The 18313-nt window shown below is 40.7% G+C and overlaps 1 protein-coding gene across 1 annotated transcript in view; it reads left to right on the top strand.

The window, feature by feature from the left end:
- Positions 1 to 6579: 6579 nt before the first annotated feature.
- The window catches only part of THEMIS (thymocyte selection associated), a 154632-nt gene continuing 142898 nt past the window's right edge, over positions 6580 to 18313 (top strand). The window contains exon 1 of the mRNA XM_075338277.1: positions 6580 to 6704. Coding sequence (XP_075194392.1) covers positions 6614 to 6704 — 91 coding nt within the window. The 5' untranslated portion in view covers positions 6580 to 6613. The remainder of the gene's footprint in view (positions 6705 to 18313) is intronic.

Here is an 18313-nt window from a genome sequence, read left to right on the forward strand (position 1 = left end):
CTCAAGTGACCCCATTTTGGAAACTAGACCCCTTAAGGCTTCTATTGAGGGGTATACTGAGCATTTTGGACCCACAGGCACTTCACAGATTTTGATAACGTTACTTTGTCATATTGAAAATTGTAATTTTTTTCTCAAAAATGTTGCTTTAGCATCAATTCTCTCACTTTTTCAAGAGGTAATTCCAAAAATTTGACCCAAATGTTTGTTACCCACTTTTTTATGAGCGCGGTGATACCTCACATGTGGTCTGAAACCTTTGTTTGGACAAATGGGAGGGCTTGGAACGAAAGGAGCAATATTTGAATTTTGGAAAGGAAATTTGGCTGAAAAAGATTGCGGGCACCATGTTGCATTTGGAGGACCCCTAAGGTACGTAAACAGCAAAAAACCACCACAATTGACCCCATATTGGAAACTAGGCCTCTCAAGGAATTTATCTAGATGTTTGGTGAGTACCCTGAACCCCCAGGTGCTTCCCAGAAGTTTATATCGTTGAGCCATGAAAATAAAAAAATAAAATTTTACCACAAAATTGTTACTTCAACCAGGTAGCTTTTTTTTCACAAGGGTAACAGGAAAAAAATCACCATGAAATGTATTCTGCAATTTCTCCTGAGTTTGGTGATATCTTATATGTGGTGGAAATCAACTGTTTGGGCACACAGCAGGTCTTGGAAGGGAAGGAGTGCAATTTGACTGAACATTTGGCTGGAATAATTAGTGGACGCTATGTCGCATTTGGAAAGCCCCTAAAGTGCCTAAACAGTGGAGGCCCCCCACAAGTGACCCCATTCTGGAATCAAGAAACCTCAAGGCTTTTATCTAGGTGTATATTGAGCATTTTGAATCCACGAATACTTCACAGAATTTGATAAGCTTAGGTTGCCATATTGAAAATTTTCATTTTTTTCACAAAAATGTTTCTTTAGCATCACATTTTTCACTTTTTCAAGAGGCAACAACAAAACGTTGACCCCACAGGTTGTTATCCAATTTCTTGTGAGCGCAGGGATACCCCATATGTGGCCAAAAACCTCTGTTTGGATATATGGGAGGGCTTGGAATGGAAGGAGCACCATTTGAATTTTGGAAAAGTTGAAATAAATTGCGCGCACCATGTCACATTAGCAGGGCCTCTTGGGTACCTATACATTAGAAACCCCCCACAAGTGACCCCATTTTGGAAACTGGACCCCTCAAGGATTTTATTCAGGAGTATACTAAGCATTTTGAATCCACAGGTACTTCACAAAAATGTTGCTGTAGCAACAAATTTCTCTCTTTTAGGCTATGTGGCCATGATCCAGCGACACAGCGTCTAGTACACAGTGTCAGCCTTCCTGCAGAGACGTGAGTGTTGTCCACGGGAGAACGCAGCTGCCCATGCCCATGATTTGGGTTCAGGCTGCTGTGGAGCTCTATGCTACCTGCAGAGAACACTCATTTCCGCAGCATAAATTGACATGCTGAGGCTCGGGAAGCTGCACCACAGGTCGGTTTATGCTGCGGAGAAAAGAAGCACAGTGGGCATGGGATTTCTAAAAATCCTTCCACTGTGCTTCTACTGCACAACGCAGCGTTATGGACGCAGGGAAAACACTCTGCGCCCAAAACGCTGCAAACCCTGATTGTGGGCACACAGCGTAAAATGCTACAATGGATGAATGGATAGATGTCAAACATATATAATGTCCCACCCCCCTGCATATTCTAAGCTGGCGCCCTTTAGTGCCTTTCATGTGGCACTAAAGGGTGGCTAGCCTTGTATTTAGCCCAAAAAGAAAAAAAAATAATTAAAATAAATGACGTGGGGTCCCCCCTATATTTGATAGCCAGCTAGGGTAAAGCAGACAGCTGTAGCCTGCAAACCACAGCTGACAGCTTCACCTTGGCTGGTGATCAATTTGGAGGGCTCCCCAAGCTGTTTTTTTTTTTAATTATTTATAAATAAATAATTAAAAAAAAAAAACCAAACGTGGGGTCCCCCCAAATTAGATCACCAGCCAAGGTGAAGCTGACAGCTGGGGTCTGGTATTCTCAGGATGGGAAGAGCCATGGTTATTGGACTCTTCCCAGCCTAAAAATAGCAGGCCGCAGCCGCCCCAGAAGTGGCGCACTCATTAGATGCGCCAATTCTGGCGCTTCGCCTCAGCTCATCCCGTGCCCTGGTGCGTTGGCTAACGGGGTAATAAATGGGGTTGATACCAGGTGTGTAATGTCACCTGGCATCAAGCCCAGCAATTAGTTATGTCACGGCGTCTATCAGATACCCGACATAACTAATTGACAGTAATAAAAAAATTGACAACAAAAAAAAATTTATTTGAAAAAAACACTCCCCAAAACATTCCCTGATTGACCAATTTATTGAAAAGAAAAGAAAAAAAAATCCGCTGTAATCCATTTGGACGTCATTTGAACGTATCCCCCATTTTCTAGGTGTGAGGACCCTCCATTTGAGGAGAGTGGGTGCAATGAATCTGCACCCACCCTCCCTGGGTCACAGCTGCACACACAGTGCCGAGCAGCAGCAGCAGCCAGCGTCCTGAACACAGGAAGCTGTCAGCTGCTCTGCACATGTGACCGGCGTCTGCTGAGAAGGAGCCGGAGGAGGGGGCCGCGGGGGATCAGCGCTCCGACAGGTATGTATGACACCGGGGAACACCGGGGGTGATAGGGGGGGACCCGGCAGGGCCTGGGGAGCAGGTTTCTGTCGCATGTGTTATGGCACATGCGACAGAAACCATAGGAAAGGGGGAAATGCGGCCGGCGCGCTGCTGTGCTCGCCGGTGCGCGCGGCCATCTTGGATTTTCGGGAGGGGGTTGGGGGTCGGGGGGGGCACTTTGGGGATACCGAGGGGACCGGAGGGAACCGGGAAAAAGATTTATCTCCCATCTGGCATGTTTGATCATGCCAGATGGGAGATAAATGATTTTTTACCGGCGCGGTCATTTACTGTAACCTGATGACCGGTATACGGTGTATACCGGTCATCAGGTGAGCGGGGACCGGAAAAACCGGCCAGAATCATGATCTCCAGGGTCTCAGCTACCCCCGGCAGCTGAGACCCCGGAAATTTTCTGACTCTGGGGGGCGCTAGACCCTTTTTTCCGACCGCCGTTAAAAAGCGGCGGATCGGAAGAAGTACCCTTAATTACCGCCGTTAAAAGGCGTATCGGCGGTCGTTAAGGGGTTAAACACCGATTCAGATCATCCCAAACCTGCTCAATGGGTGACACATCCTATGAGTATGCTGTCCATGCAAGAACTTGGAGGTTTTCAGTTTCCAGGAATTGTGTACAGATCCTTGCAACATGGGGCTGTGCATTATCATGCTGCAATATGAGGTGATGGTCGTGGATAAATGGCACAATAATGGGCCTCAGGATCTCATCACAGTATCTCTGTGCATTCAACATGGCATCAATATAATACACCTGGGTTCGTTGTCCATAACATGCCCCTGCCCATACCATAACCCCATCTCCACAATGAGCCATTCAATTCACAATGTTGACATCAGCAAACTGCTCACCCACATAATGCCATACACAGGGCAATGTTACTATTTATAGGGAATCCAAGAGCAGTACTACTGCATATGTGGGAACTCAGGGGGTATTATTATGAAGGACTCCAGGGGCATTATTGTTGTTATTATTAATTATTGTTATTATTATTATATATGGGGAGATTCAGGGGGCATTATTAATGTATGTTTATGGAGTTGGGGTATTATTATTATTACGCTATGTGAGGAATGCAGGGAGGATTATTAGTTTTGGTGGGAAAGTCAGGGCATTATTGTATTAATTTCTCTGAGACATATTTATTTTGCATTTTCTAGAACACTTGGGACATTATTAATTGTTAATGGAGCACTCAAGTCATTATCACTTTTAGGTACACTCAGTGGACAATACAAGGGATATTATTACTATATACTTAATATTAGGTTAATAACTGCACTTCAATTTGGGATGTATCTTTTTTGTAAAAGTTTGGACTTTAATCTCTTAATGACCAAGGACATATACGTATGTGTGAGCCCGCGTTATTCCCTGCACATGTCCGCTAATCTGATCCATCCGCATCTGTTAACCCCTTAGATTGCACTGTTAAACTCTAAAGCACTATTACTTGCAGCCAACAGCGACCCCATATAACAATCACAGGGCGCATATGAGTTGTCATGACAGCCGGGGGTCAGCTGATAACCCCTGTCGCTGTCATGACTCACTTCTTGTGAATGTCAGCACAGCAAAGGCATTCACATGAGTACAGCATTTCTACTGATCAGAGCAATGCATTATGGCATAAAGTCCCATAAGGGGACTAGTAAAATCAATAAAAAAAGGAAAATAAAGTTTTTAAAAATATGATAAAAAACAAAAACCTAAAAGTTCAAATCACCCCCTTTTGCCCCATTGAAAATAAAACAAAAAAATACACATATTTGGTATTGCCGAGTTTAGAAATGTTCGATTTATCAAAATATAAAATCAATTCATCTGATCAGTAAAGGGCATAGTGAGAAAAAACATCAAATGCCAAAATTAAGTTTTTTTGCTTGTCACAACACTGCATTCTGCATTAGAAGTCAAACATAGGTGATCAAAACATTGTATCTACCCAAATATGGTATAAATAAAAACGCCCACTCAATATGCAAAAAATAATTAATCACTGAGCCTCAGATCCTGAAAAATAAGAACACTACGGGTCTTGGAAAATGGCGACAAAAGCAAAATTCTTTTTTTTTTTTTTTTTACAAACTTTTGATTTTTTTTTCAGTACTTAGATAAAAGTAAACCTATTCATGTTTGATATCTATGACCTCGTACCGACGTGAAGCATCATACTGCCATACCAGTTTTACTATATAAAGAACATGGTAAACAAAAAAAACAATTGTGGAATTGCACTTTTTTCAATTTCACCAAACTTGGAATTTTTTCCCCACCTTTTCCAGTACAATATGGATCAGAATGAATAGTGTTGTTTAAAAGTATAACTTGGCCAGCCATATCCCCCCTCCTCACATGGCAATATTGACAGAAAATATAAATGTTATGGCTCTTGGAAAAAGGGGGTGGGGAACGAGAACGAACGGAAAATTGGTGGTGTTAAGAATGTTTGTTCTTCTATACCGTATCTGTGTCTTTTGCCATGAGCAAAGATGGTCTAACCACCTGGAAAAATTGGATTGGGTGATCTAGAAGGCGTCCGTCATATATGCAAAGATGAGTCAAAGCTGGAATGTTATAGTGGTCTGCACCAGATGAAGAGAAAAATAAAAAATGAATTATTATCATTGGAAATATCACTAGTGAGTCAATGGATATGTCTATGCTGTATACACTTATATGATCTACGTAGCTTAAATCTAAGGTGGGCTTTGCACGTTGCGACATCGCAAGCCGATGCTGCGATGTCGCACGCGATAGTCCCCGCCCCTGTCGCAGGTACAATATCTTGTGAAAGCTGGCGTAGCGAAAAGTATCGCTACGCCGGCTTCACATGCACTCACCTGCCGTGCGACCGTTGCTCTGGCCGGCGACCCGCCTCCTTATTAAGGGGGTGGGTCGTGCGGCATCACTGCGACATCACACGGCAGGCGGCCAATAGGAGCGGAGGGGCGGAGATGAGCAGGATGTAAACATCCCACCCACCTCCTTCCTTCCGCATAACCTACGGAAGCCGCGGTGACGCCGGTAGGAGATGTTCCTTGCTCCTGCGACTTCACACACAGCGATGTGTGCTGCCGCAGGAGCGAGGAACAACATCGGACCGTCGCGTCAATGTAATTATGGATTACGCTGACGCTGCACCGATGATACGATTATGACGCTTTTGCGCTCGTTAATCATATCATCTAGGCTTTACACACTGCGATGTCGCATGCGATGCCGGATGTGCGTCACTTTCAATTTGACCCCACCGACATCGCACCTGCGATGTCGTAGTGCGCAAAGCCCGCCTAAGACTTGATGGCCAATGTGTGCAGATAATATTGGTCCAGCTTTTGTTTCTTTAATTATTAGAATGATAGTACTACCATATTTAGTCACCAAGTGATGGCAATAAATAGTTTGACAGTATTTGTCCCTCTTGTGTGATATTATTAGTATGTTGGTCTTGGGTAATACCTATAATGTCTCTGAACTGCTCTCAAACTTGCCAATTATTACATTTGAGCAATTAAAATTATACAATCACATGATTGGGTTACCATTTACTAGCAATGGAAATATGGAATATGTTAGTAAAGAAGGAATTTAGACTTTACGAATCTGTTTTATATTTCTTACTCACGATTGCTTTCACCTTGACAGCGTATTGTAGGAACTTAAAATGCTACTTAAATCATAATGTTTTTTTAACCAGAGACACAAGAAATGCTAACAATGACATGCTGTTGGTTGAACTCATTTCTTTGTTTGTGAGGTTCAAAAGAACAGGAACTGTACATGAGATTCTAACACAGAAACCTCTTCCTGTCTTCATCTCTAAAAACCAAACATTAACTCTGTAGCTGGTTATTGTGCACTTCAACTTTGATACATCACTGCAAATACTTCTATCTGATTGTATGTCTTGCCTAAGAGGATGACGACTACGCTTCAGGCCTTCGTTCAGTCCCTGGATCCCAAAACTGTACCCCGGGTCCTGCAGATACAATCTGGATTTTATCATGGAGGTAATGCTTCAAATCCATTAATTATTTATTCTTTAAGGTTATCAAATTATGGCTTAATTTATTGGCAAGTGGAAATCATATTAATGCAGTTTAATTGAGAAGTTGTGAGTAAATTTCTACTCATTGTCTCTAAAAAATCACAATTAATCCAGAAATATAGGATAATAATAATAATTGTATTCATTTATATAGCGCTATTAATTCCACAGCGCTTTACATACATTGGCAACACTGTCCCCATTGGGGCTCACAATCTAGAGTCCTTATCTGTATGTCTTTGGAGTGTGGGAGGAAACCGGAGTACCCGGAGGAAACCCACACAAACACGGGGAGAACATACAAACTCCTTGCAGATGGTGTCCTTGGTAGGATTTGAACCCAGGACCCCAGTGCTGCAAGGCTGCAATGCTAACCACTGAGCCATAGGATCTAAGAACTAGTCACCGGTTTTGTGCAATAACGTGATCATTCATTGTCTCCTTCATTTTGTTACTTGTACAAGATTTACTGTGTAAGCACCTGGAATAGAATAGGGAACATACTCAGGATTTCAATTTGAGAGAAGATTTCAGGGTTTTTGAGATGTAAAAAAAAAAAATGTAAATGCCGAAACAAAACAACAACAAAAAAATATGATTAATTCTGTTCTACCATTGATCTTTATTATATTCAAATCACATATAATATCATAACATCCTGTGATTGTGTCAACCAATCATCATGGCATGATGTTGTCAGCAGTTAATATATAATGTATATATACAGTATATATAATTTATATGTATATGATTTTATTTTTATTTTCTGTTTATAGAATTGAACATTACATTTACGTCCATGTTACACAATCTAACAATCTGTATCAGGCTTATCTTTTGCCAGAAATGTATATCTAAATAATGGCTCACAGTGTCACGTATTAAGCTTCATTCATTTGAAATTCATTTGGAAATTTACTCTTCTTCATGTGCTCATTTATAGGAATATTTTCTATTGGATTCAAATGGTATTAGTTAACATGGCAGATTTAGTTTTTGAAAGGGTTCTTACAATGACACATTTTTTATTTTGTTAATGAAAGCTATAGAGTCATGTGATGATCAGCGTAACATTATTTTTGTCACCCATACTGACATGAGTATATTTTCTGCTCTTAACAAAGGATGGTGTATATTAACCAAACTATAGAAATTTCATGGAATCCAACAAATTAAGGCTGAGTTCCCATGTCCTGTAATCATCCATTAGATTGGATCCTGCAGAGTTCTGTTGGCGAGAATGTTCTGCAAACACAACTTTTTTTCCTGTTGTTAAATAACTGATTTACACTGGATCCACTTTTCTTAACATGGGAGCCTATGGAGGACTATTTAGCCATCTGTTTTATTTGTATTTGTAACGGATCCATTTTTTCTTACAGGATCTATTACAAATGGAAGATAAGTAGCAATCTGTTAAAGGATCCATCGTCCATAGATCCCCCATGATAAAAAAAACGGATCCGGTAGACATAATTTTCCCAACGGATCTCTGCAGGATCCGTTCTAAAGGATGATTACAAGATATGTAAACTAAGCCTAGCAAAACAATTTCAATGTACATTCTGAGATGATCAGGAAAAATTGCGGTTCTTTTGTGTTGCCTCGATGAAAGGGAAGGACTCCAAATGGATTAAGTTGAGTGCTTTATTTGACAAAGAAATCATTCTCAACTTAATCCATTTGGACTCCTTCTCTTTCATTGAGGTAATGCAAAGGAGCCACAATTTATTCTGATCGTCTCCTATCTAGGTGTGCATCATCCGCGGATCAACAACAGCCTGTTACACACGCATCAGTAGTTGAGTCACACACAACTATCCAAGGTGAGCCTGTTAAGACCCTATTGCACTTGTATTTCTGCCTTAGTTTTCTCCCAAAATTACATTCTGAAGCTGTAAATAACACACATTCATTATGTGCAATATGCGAAAGGCACTTGGGATATATTTTTATTTTAAAGACAACACAAGAGAAACACAACAGGTATGCAAGCAGGTCAGCTGTAATTCTATCTGATCTGACTTTAAACACATTAAAATTATTTTGCTTCATATTTGACATACTTGTCTACATTCTCAAGTTTAACAGTAGAGCCATTTCAATATAAAAGTTAAATAAAAAAATAAATAATTTATATATATATATATATATATATTTATTAAAAAAATTGAAAAAATAATTATATATATAAATATATATATATATATATATATATACACAATTATTTTTTACATTTTTTTAATAAATATATATATATACATATATATACAATTTTTTAAAAACATTTTTAATATATATATATTTATATATATATTTCATCAGCATGCATACATTCACGATGAGAAGTCAAGGGTGACAGTCATTTAAACCTTTATTGAAATGGTAGAAAGGGGGGGTCCAGCATCCAGGGAAGGTACAGGTGAGTAGATTAAATTCATAAAAAAAAAAGTTATGGAACTAGATGTCAACCACCATGATACAGACAGTGGAGGATAATCCTGCGCATTTCGGCAAAAAGATTCAATATGGTATCTTTTTGTGGAAAAGCATAGGATTATCCTTCACTGTCTGTATCATCGTGGTTCACATCTAGTTCCATAACTGATTTTTATGAATTTTCAATTACAACTTTTTTAATCTACTCACCTGTAGCTTCCGTGGATGCTGGAGGCTTCTCCTTTCTTTCTTCTCTGCAAAATTCTGTCTGAAGCCAGGGCATCTCTGTTCTTTTATGTCTTTGTATTGAAATGGTCACCTAATGTACCGTGTAGCCTAATTCAATACTATAGTGAAAGTATACATCTTGTTGTCTACCAGAAATGTTTTCCCCCTATATCTTAAAGTGGTTCTATCATGGCAATAAATAAATGTTCTCTCATCAAGGAATATTCTTCTATGAGTGATCGTAGCACAGTAGACATGGTTGGGAATACTGAAGTTATTCTGTGACTCACAATGACCAACAACCTCAAATTAACTTTAAATTAGTAAACAATGGAAACAAGGCAAATGGAATGAAACATTTGAGGTTATCCCTAAAACATAAAGGTCAAATAGAATTGCAATTCTATAACCAAACAGGTGGAAATGACTCTGAAATAATGTATGTCTGATACTAGATTAGTGGTTTATAAATTGAAGCATAAATGTTATATTGCATAATATTCTATATAAACGTTTTCATCTGTATATCAGAAGACCTTGTGATGTTCTTGTATTTCTGGAATGAACTAATGTTTATTTGTACCATACCTTGGATGATACATTAAAGTCTAATGGCGTAGGTGTCTTGGATTGTTCAGCCGGTGATGTGTTCTACCAGTCAACACATTTTCTACAAAGGATTTGCAATTTCTGTAGAAATGTCAGAAGATTACATTTCGGGGGGAATGCCTGTGTAGATATCATAATGTTGTTGGAAAAGTGATAGAAACGTACATTATTGCTGGAGGAGAATGATTGTTTGACTCGGACGGATAATAGTTGGGCAATGTACTAAATGTACTAAAGTGATTACACTAGGTAATATTTCATTTCCAGTGTCCTAGAATTTCATTAACATAACAAGAAGATTAAGTAATAGAAATAGCAAATATATACGGAATTCGACCCATTTCTGAAATTCATCTGTCAGTTAACTCTCAATGAACTCAAAATGATAAAATTAGTGGTATCACCATTATATAATTAGCACAAATTATATATTCCATTATGAATTTGGTGCATAATGTAAACACCAACTTGGAAATATTAATAATAGTTAAAATGTATCTGTAATAAGTGATTTTTTTTATGGGGAATTGATGGTAAACACCAACAGAATCTAAGCAAATGTACCATATTTTTTCCATATTTTTTTCGCAGTAAGTGAGGCAGTAATTGTCGTCTAGACGCTTAAAGCTTCATTACCTTTTTTTTTTTGCTCCAGTGGCAATGCTGCCAATTCTGAAAATAAAAATCACAACCATGGCGGAACCATGAGTTCTTAAACCATAACACGGAATTTACACGTCAATCTAATAAAGATGTATTAGTTACATATATCTGTAAAAGAACCCCAAATAGTATGGATATTACGGTTACAGATACACATGTAATGTAGTAGATACATTTTTATTGCTATTATTATGGATGAGTTTATTCAACTTTATCTGACAGGATGAACATATTCAGAAAAATTGCCGGGATTGAAAATCCTTTTATTTCTCTCCGCACTAATAAAACTGCAGGTGGCATTTGCTGTATCTAAACTTCTTTTAAACCTAGTTAATGATTATGTACTTAAAAAGAAATTCTATTACTTATCTACCGTGAAAAATCTCTCTATGTGCTGCTGGTATGAGCATCTGTCTTCCAGTAACAATTAATGTTCCCTGTCATCCACCGTCCATGGTCTTCTGTGGGAAGAGTTTCTTAGAAATTCTTATATAATTCTTCAAAATACATATTAATTCCAGCACTTGCCAAATTGGTATTTCTGTGAAATTTCTCTTGATTCTCCCTCTAGTTTTAATCCTTTTACCCTTATTAAATAAGATATTTATGGAACTTTTCTACTTTTTTTTTTTATTTCTGCTCAAAGTAAGGAATATAAATATTCTTTGCCATCAGGAATACATTCTCGGATTTGCTAGTTTGCTATTCTGATCTAATTATATGGATATGGTAATTTGACAGGCCAGGGATATTTCGTGGACTGTCTCTTTTTTTTATTAACCTAGAATATTGGAAATAACACAAAGAGTTGGCTCTTGATTTATTCATTCCTGGGATCTTTACAAAAGACCAGGGGATATTCTTTACATGTGGAAAACAGCGTTCCTAAAGATTAATATAAGAATTTGTTCTTCTCATTTGTTGTCAAACTTTAAAGTTTCCAATTGCAGATATAACCAAGGCGTTAAAAGGACTGAACATTTAGATGTAATGGTAAAAAAATTTGCTATTGTTCAATAGGAAAAGTATCTGACTGCCTTGTGGAGTTGGGATTTTTTCCACATTTGTTTTGTTTCCCTCTGGATGAAAAATGGCATAAGGCCATGTTCACATTAAAGGGAACCTGTCAAGGTGATTCTCCCTTATAGTGTATAAAGAGTACTTTAGCTGCCTCCTAATCATGTTTTTAATGATGTCTTTGGCCGCGTTCACATCAGTGGTATTTTGCCGCAAAACCGGATCCGTCATAAATGCGTTTCAGTTCCATTCATTTACAATGGAATTGCGGCAAGATGCGGTGACATGCGGTTGTCTATGCCGCACTCAACCGCATGTGACCACATCTTGCCGCAATTCCATTGTAAATGAATGGAACTGAAACGCATTTATGACGGATCTGGTTTTGCGGCAAAATACCGCTGATGTGAGTGCGGCCATAATTAAGTTTAAATGTTGCTGCAGTCGGTGAAAAAAAAAAAAGTTTTCACCGGACTAGCCATCCCTTCAGATCTTTGGTATCACACTCACAGCTGTGTCATTGAAAACCCAGAGTGAGAAGAGAAGAGGAGAACAGGGACTTTCATGTCATTGTGGGTGTGATAACAGCAAACTGAAGGATTGACTAGTGCAGGTGCGTCAAGATTAAAGATCATTTTCAGACTCTTGCTAATAAAATTAAATGCTTATTACCCATTATAGGGAATCTGTCAGCAGATTTTTACTATGTAAGCTGAAGACAGCATGCTGCAAGGGTGAAAACATAGAATTCAGGAATGCCTGCTTTGTCAAGGTCCGATTGTTTATTTGCTATGTTTGATTAACTAGCAGGACTTGTCATTGCTCAGACTACAATGTCACACGCACGCCCTCTCCTCTGTTGACACCTCACTGTCAATGTGAAATCTCTATTGAGAGCCTGGTGTGGGCACGGGCAGCTCTCTCAGCTCTGCTAGATGACAAAATCTAACAATTCTGATTGTGTCAGAACGGCTGCACCCAGTAATCTAAGTGATACATTTGTAGCACCCTTGACTATGTCAGGGTTCTGCAGGGAACTGCATCCTGTCCTCCAGGGTGCAGGGCCTACTCCCCATGGTTCCAGGTTCTCATCAACAATGTCACTGACATCCGCACTACAAATCCCAACCACGCCTCACACCAGGGCTGGACAGACACACCAGTGGGTTGGTCAAGTTGGAGCACGGCCGTCCACCTAGAGGTCAGGCAGACTGATGGGTGGGGAGACAAGGAGTGGAGTTGTAGCCCTCAGAGAGAGAGGAGCGGGGAAGTTGGAGCTCTCAGGGAGGTGACAGGGTGGGTCGCAAATGGTGGTCTGGGACCACAGGAGTCAGTGACCGGTATTATGGATACTGGACATGAGTGTAACAGACACAGTCTAGGAGGACTGTTGGCACCAGAAAGCCCAGCCACCTTACCGGTACCGAGCACGGCGGGATACAGAACCCTAGCTCGGGGAGTAGCTTCAATAAACCTGATAATTAACCTGTAGAGGATAATCTCTTTATGAACTTTGCCCAAGAGCTCAGAGATTGTAGGCATCAGCACAACGTGGGGGATAGGGTTCTCCAAAAGACACAACCCACTAAAATCCCAAGTGCCAGCCACCAAGAGCCCAGCTGCCATACACACAGGTAGCGGGGCCCCGATAGCTTCAAGCCAAGGGGCCACAACAGTAAACAATTTGTGCACGGAGGCAGGGCTCTGGACTTACCAAGTGACACTGGTGAGAGCGGGACCTGGACGGGCTCCCCCCCCGTAGAGACTGTGGTGCCTGGAGACTTTGGTTTACCATCTGTGTGAGTGTCTGCTTAATCCACCTGATCCAACACCACGACTACCGCAGTGAGTAATGTGACCCCTGCACTCTGCTTCCCAAGGCCAAGCAAGCTACCCGTTCACCAAATCCCCACTATCCGGGACCTTCCCTACTTGCGGAGGGACTGATATCTGGCTACCCCACACCATTTGCCCCGGTACTCCCATCAGCAGCGGCGGTACTCCCCTTTACCGCAACCCACAGGTGGCATCATGAACATTTATCCCTTGTAAATATCCTTTTTAAATTTGAAGTGGCCATAAGCCCCCTGGTCTGGACAGCCTCAAGCCACAGCAACCCCGGATCTGAGCAGTTCTACTGCTGCTGGGGTGGCACACATTGTTGGATTCAGAGTTTCTTTATCTACATCATGCTGGTCTCAGATGAGGTTGCAAAAAACAGCTGACAGATTCCCTTTAAGAACATCCCTGACTCATCAATTAAAGATGCAAATAATATTAGGGATCAGTCACATTCACTTGTTTGTGATTTGTTTTCTTCTAATGTAAATATGTATCAGAGGCATAAAAGACATTTTTTTTTTATAGCTTACTAGGTCCAGATTTTCTTACCCTTACAATAAGCTTAAAGGGAATCTGTCACCCCCTTTGACCCTTCTAAGCTATTACTATGGCCATACAGGTAATAGGATGTTGAAAGTGGTCTTACCTGTCTGCCTCATAGTAGTTGCCTTCTTCCACAAATATTACTTTAGATTGCTATATGAAAATTAGCCTACCAGGCTACTGGGCGGTTGCTTCCCTGTAAGAAATTCCTGCGCCCGTGCTGCATTATCCTTCCTGTCACCTCCTCTAAGCATCACAGTCAGAGCGTCACAGCTGACAAATCCCAGGCGTATGCAGTAGAGTGTTCTTCAGCCTGTATTCATTCACCCCCCATTTAATCTACTATGCATGCGCTGGTGAGTCAGCTCCCCTTCCATTATCGGTGCACTGTTCTAAGTTGTCCTCCCAACTTTCTCCCTACAAAATCGCCTAGATATATGAGTGTGTATGTCTGTCTACCCACTCGCCCACAGGCAGGAAGTTTAGGAGGACAACTTAGAACAGCGCACCGATAACGGAAGTGGAGCTGACTCACCAATGCATGTGCAGTAGTTTCAATGGGGGGTGAATGAACACAGGTCGAAGAACACTCTACTGTGCACTCGCGGGATTTGGCAGCTGTGATGCTGTGACAGCGACGCTGAGAGGAGGTGACAGAAAGGATAATGAAGCGGATTTCTTACAGGGAAGCAACCACCCAATAGCCAAAGCACAACGCCCAGTAGCCTGGTAAGCTAATTTGCATATAGCGATCTAAAGTAATATTTGTGGAACAAGTTATCTACTATAAGGCACACAGGTAAGACTACTTTCAACATCCTATTACCTGCATGCCCATAACTTAAAACGGTCAAAGAGGGTGACAGACTCCCTTTAAATATTTAATGATATGAGTCCTTTCCATAATTTTCAAAATGTAGAGGTTTTTAGTGCAATTGGGTTACTCATGTTAGTTTAGCAAGTAGTCTCGTAGCCATCATTTCTGTATCCGTTATTGGAATTAATTATCACTTATACTACTGAAATATAGACTCATTTGTACTTCAGAATTGTTAATTTTTATTGAGGATAGATCCTATTTGTCAGATGCGTTATAAAGCTGACTCGTAGTGCTAATTAAAATCTCCTAATTGAAATCCAACATTATATGATTCACCTGTCATTGTATATCGAATAGACCTGGCTCACTGAGTGGTAGGGTGCTCTGGAGAAAACAAGCAACCAAATACAAAAAAGATCTCCGGCACTCCAATGCAAGAAGGATAATGAACACAGTCTGGGTATCTTTGATGCTTTTTTTATTATTATTGTGAAAAGGAAAAGTCTGTCTCAACGTTTCGGTCTCGATGGGACCTTTATCGAGAGTTCTATCAGACTAGATAAAAAACAATACAAGAAAAATGTTACATACAGTAGGTCAAAATTCAAACATTGACATAAACATAAAACATGATGAAGTTCGTACACTCAAGTTTCTATACAAAGTGTATAAAAATAAAAATACATAACAGATATCTGTATATAACTCAATAAGTTTTTTTTGTACGGACGTAACATAAGGTAAGTACTACCCAGTGTCTGAGGAGCAAAAAAAAAACAAACCCAAATCTAGGGAATGCTATGAATAAAACCTCTATGTGTATGTAAAAAGAGATGACTAGAAAAGGGAGGAGAAAGAGGTACACATACCTAGGAAATTAGAGTAAGGGTACGTTTTGCACAAGCTTGGAATTGTGTGGGTCACCACCCGAAAAGGTAGGTAAATCAGTGAATGCACTAGATGAAAAACAAGAGTCCATTAAGGTCATCAAATGAATCATATAGTACATGGAAATCTATCAGTTATACGCAGAATACCTGTGACCAATATGTTGAAATGTCAGTGTCAGCCAGTAGGGGTCGCCAAATGAAACGTGCAGTGGCGTCATACATCAAAGGGACACCCCAGTCCAAATAACTGGGTGAGAAAAAACGTTGAACGAATAAAGAGATAAAGAAAGGTAGAATAAGGAGGGGGGGGGGAGGGGGGTTACATGTGTCATGATGATCTATGCAACTGCAGCCTTAAGTGATGGAAAGGGAGCCATTTTAAACTTTATAACAACAATGATGATGACCATAATGTATTAATGATGTTATTACCTGTCCAAAAAGGGGCAAAGAGGCAAAAGCCACTATATGTCATCTAATAAATCCAACAGGAGAGCCCTAATGAAGAGGAGTGAAAGAGTGAATTATAACTGTATACCAAGGAAACATCCATGAGAGGGATATGGAGAAGAATGCTGGGAGGAGGGGTGGGGAAAGGGGGGGGGGGGAGGGAAGGAAAAAACCAAGCACATTATACCTGTCATGTGAAGATGAAGGGGGTGCACCGATGATATAGGTATCAATAGCCTTGCCAGGATATATTGAGATGAGGCAGGGACTGGTCTATAAGACAGAGATGGTCTCTTTGTGCTTGCTCTGGGCTAATGTATCTTCAGGGGGCAGGCATACATTTACTATGTGTAGAAGGAGAGAGTTTAAACAGCAAGAAACAAAAGAAAAAATCCAGTGAAACACATCATTGTATCATATCATTATACTACCTTAAAGGAGGGTTAACTGGCGTAAGGATCAGCCCTTTGTTGCAGGGATTTCCCAAAGTGATTCACTACAGAAGTAACAACATAACACATGGGTCTAGGGAAAATAAGTACTAGGATGAGAACCAGAAGTTAATAGAAGCTGTACCTTAGGGTGAACTGGTCAGAGGACCCATGGGGAGTAGAGGGAAACCTGCATAGATAAAAAGGACTGAGTAAGGCAGAATGTATGAATAAGTGCCTAGTGCTGGAGACGGTACAGACCTGCGTCCGGTAAAGACCCTGGCTGGCTGGCTGCTGCAAAGGCTGTGAATGGGAGTTTGCCTTAAATCGTGGAGATGATGATCAAAAGTAGCGGCAGGTGAGCGTACCACCTGGAAGCGAGGTGGAACGCAAACAGGGCCGTATGGAACGCATGGAGGCGCATGCGCAGACCAAAGTAGTCAGCGCATGCGCAGAGCCGGGCCGGGTATCCGCAGATCTGTAGGTGGTGGAAGGTGGAACTGCGGCGCTGTGTCGCGCCTGCACTATAGAGAAGATGCATTTCAGCAGGGTTAGGTGAAAAGATAGTATACTGACCAATATAGTGTGAGGGAAAAGGTGCCGTTCGAGTGCCCGTTGGAACAAGGGTGAGCCAGAGGTGATGAGTGATGGGCAGGTGTCACGTGGTGAAAGGAGCCTGTGAATAGGAAAAATATGTTAGTAAGCATAATCAAGGGAGGGCGAAGGCATATATTAAGACCACAGAAAATAACATATATCCATTATAAACAATTCATTTGTAGGCAAAACATCATCGGTCATGGACCCGGTAAAAAGGACATAGGGAATACATTAGTGAACATAACCAAGGAAAACCAGAGTAATGTGTTAAGGCCACAGCAAAATGTGATATTTCATTAATGACGAGATATTCACTTCTGGTCACATGTCACAGGTAATAGACATGTCTACTGAACATAGAAAATACTCACAAGTACCCTCAAAGACAATGAAATGAATAAAATACAGAGAACCAATCATGATAGGGAGCTGAAAGGAAATACTAGGAATTACTGAATATCAAAAGTGGACTTCATATTCCCGATTGAGACCTCGGGGTTCCAGAGTACCCAATGTGTAGATCCAGAATGCTTCCCTCTCTTTTAATCTGCGGATTCTATCACCACCCCTACGCATCGGTGGGATGTGTTCGATAACCTGAAACCTAAGTTGGGCAATTGTGTGTTGAGAAGTGTCAAAATGATGGGGGATGGGCAGTAAAAGTTGCTTGCACCTGATCGTGGATTTATGCTTGCTAATGCGGTCCCGGATATGTTGGGTGGTTTCCCCAACATATCCGAGACCGCAAGGACACTTAATCAAGTATATCACAAAGGAGGAATCACAAGTATGATAACCCCTAATGGAAAAAGTTCTGCCTGTATGAGGATGTGTGAATCTATTTCCTTTGGTGAGGTTGTTACATTGGAGGCAATGCAAACAAGGGAAGTTGCCTGTCTTAGGAGCCCCTAAGAAGGTCTGTCGTAGTGGAGTAGATGATCCTATGTCAGCCCGAATCAGGCTGTCCCTAAGGTTCCTGGTTCGTTTGTGGCAAAAAATTGGGGGTGCGTCAAATTCCCTAATGGAGGGGTAAGCTTTC

The sequence above is a fragment of the Anomaloglossus baeobatrachus genome, chromosome 3 (assembly GCF_048569485.1).
Source record: "Anomaloglossus baeobatrachus isolate aAnoBae1 chromosome 3, aAnoBae1.hap1, whole genome shotgun sequence".
NCBI classification, from domain to species: Eukaryota; Metazoa; Chordata; class Amphibia; order Anura; family Aromobatidae; genus Anomaloglossus; species Anomaloglossus baeobatrachus.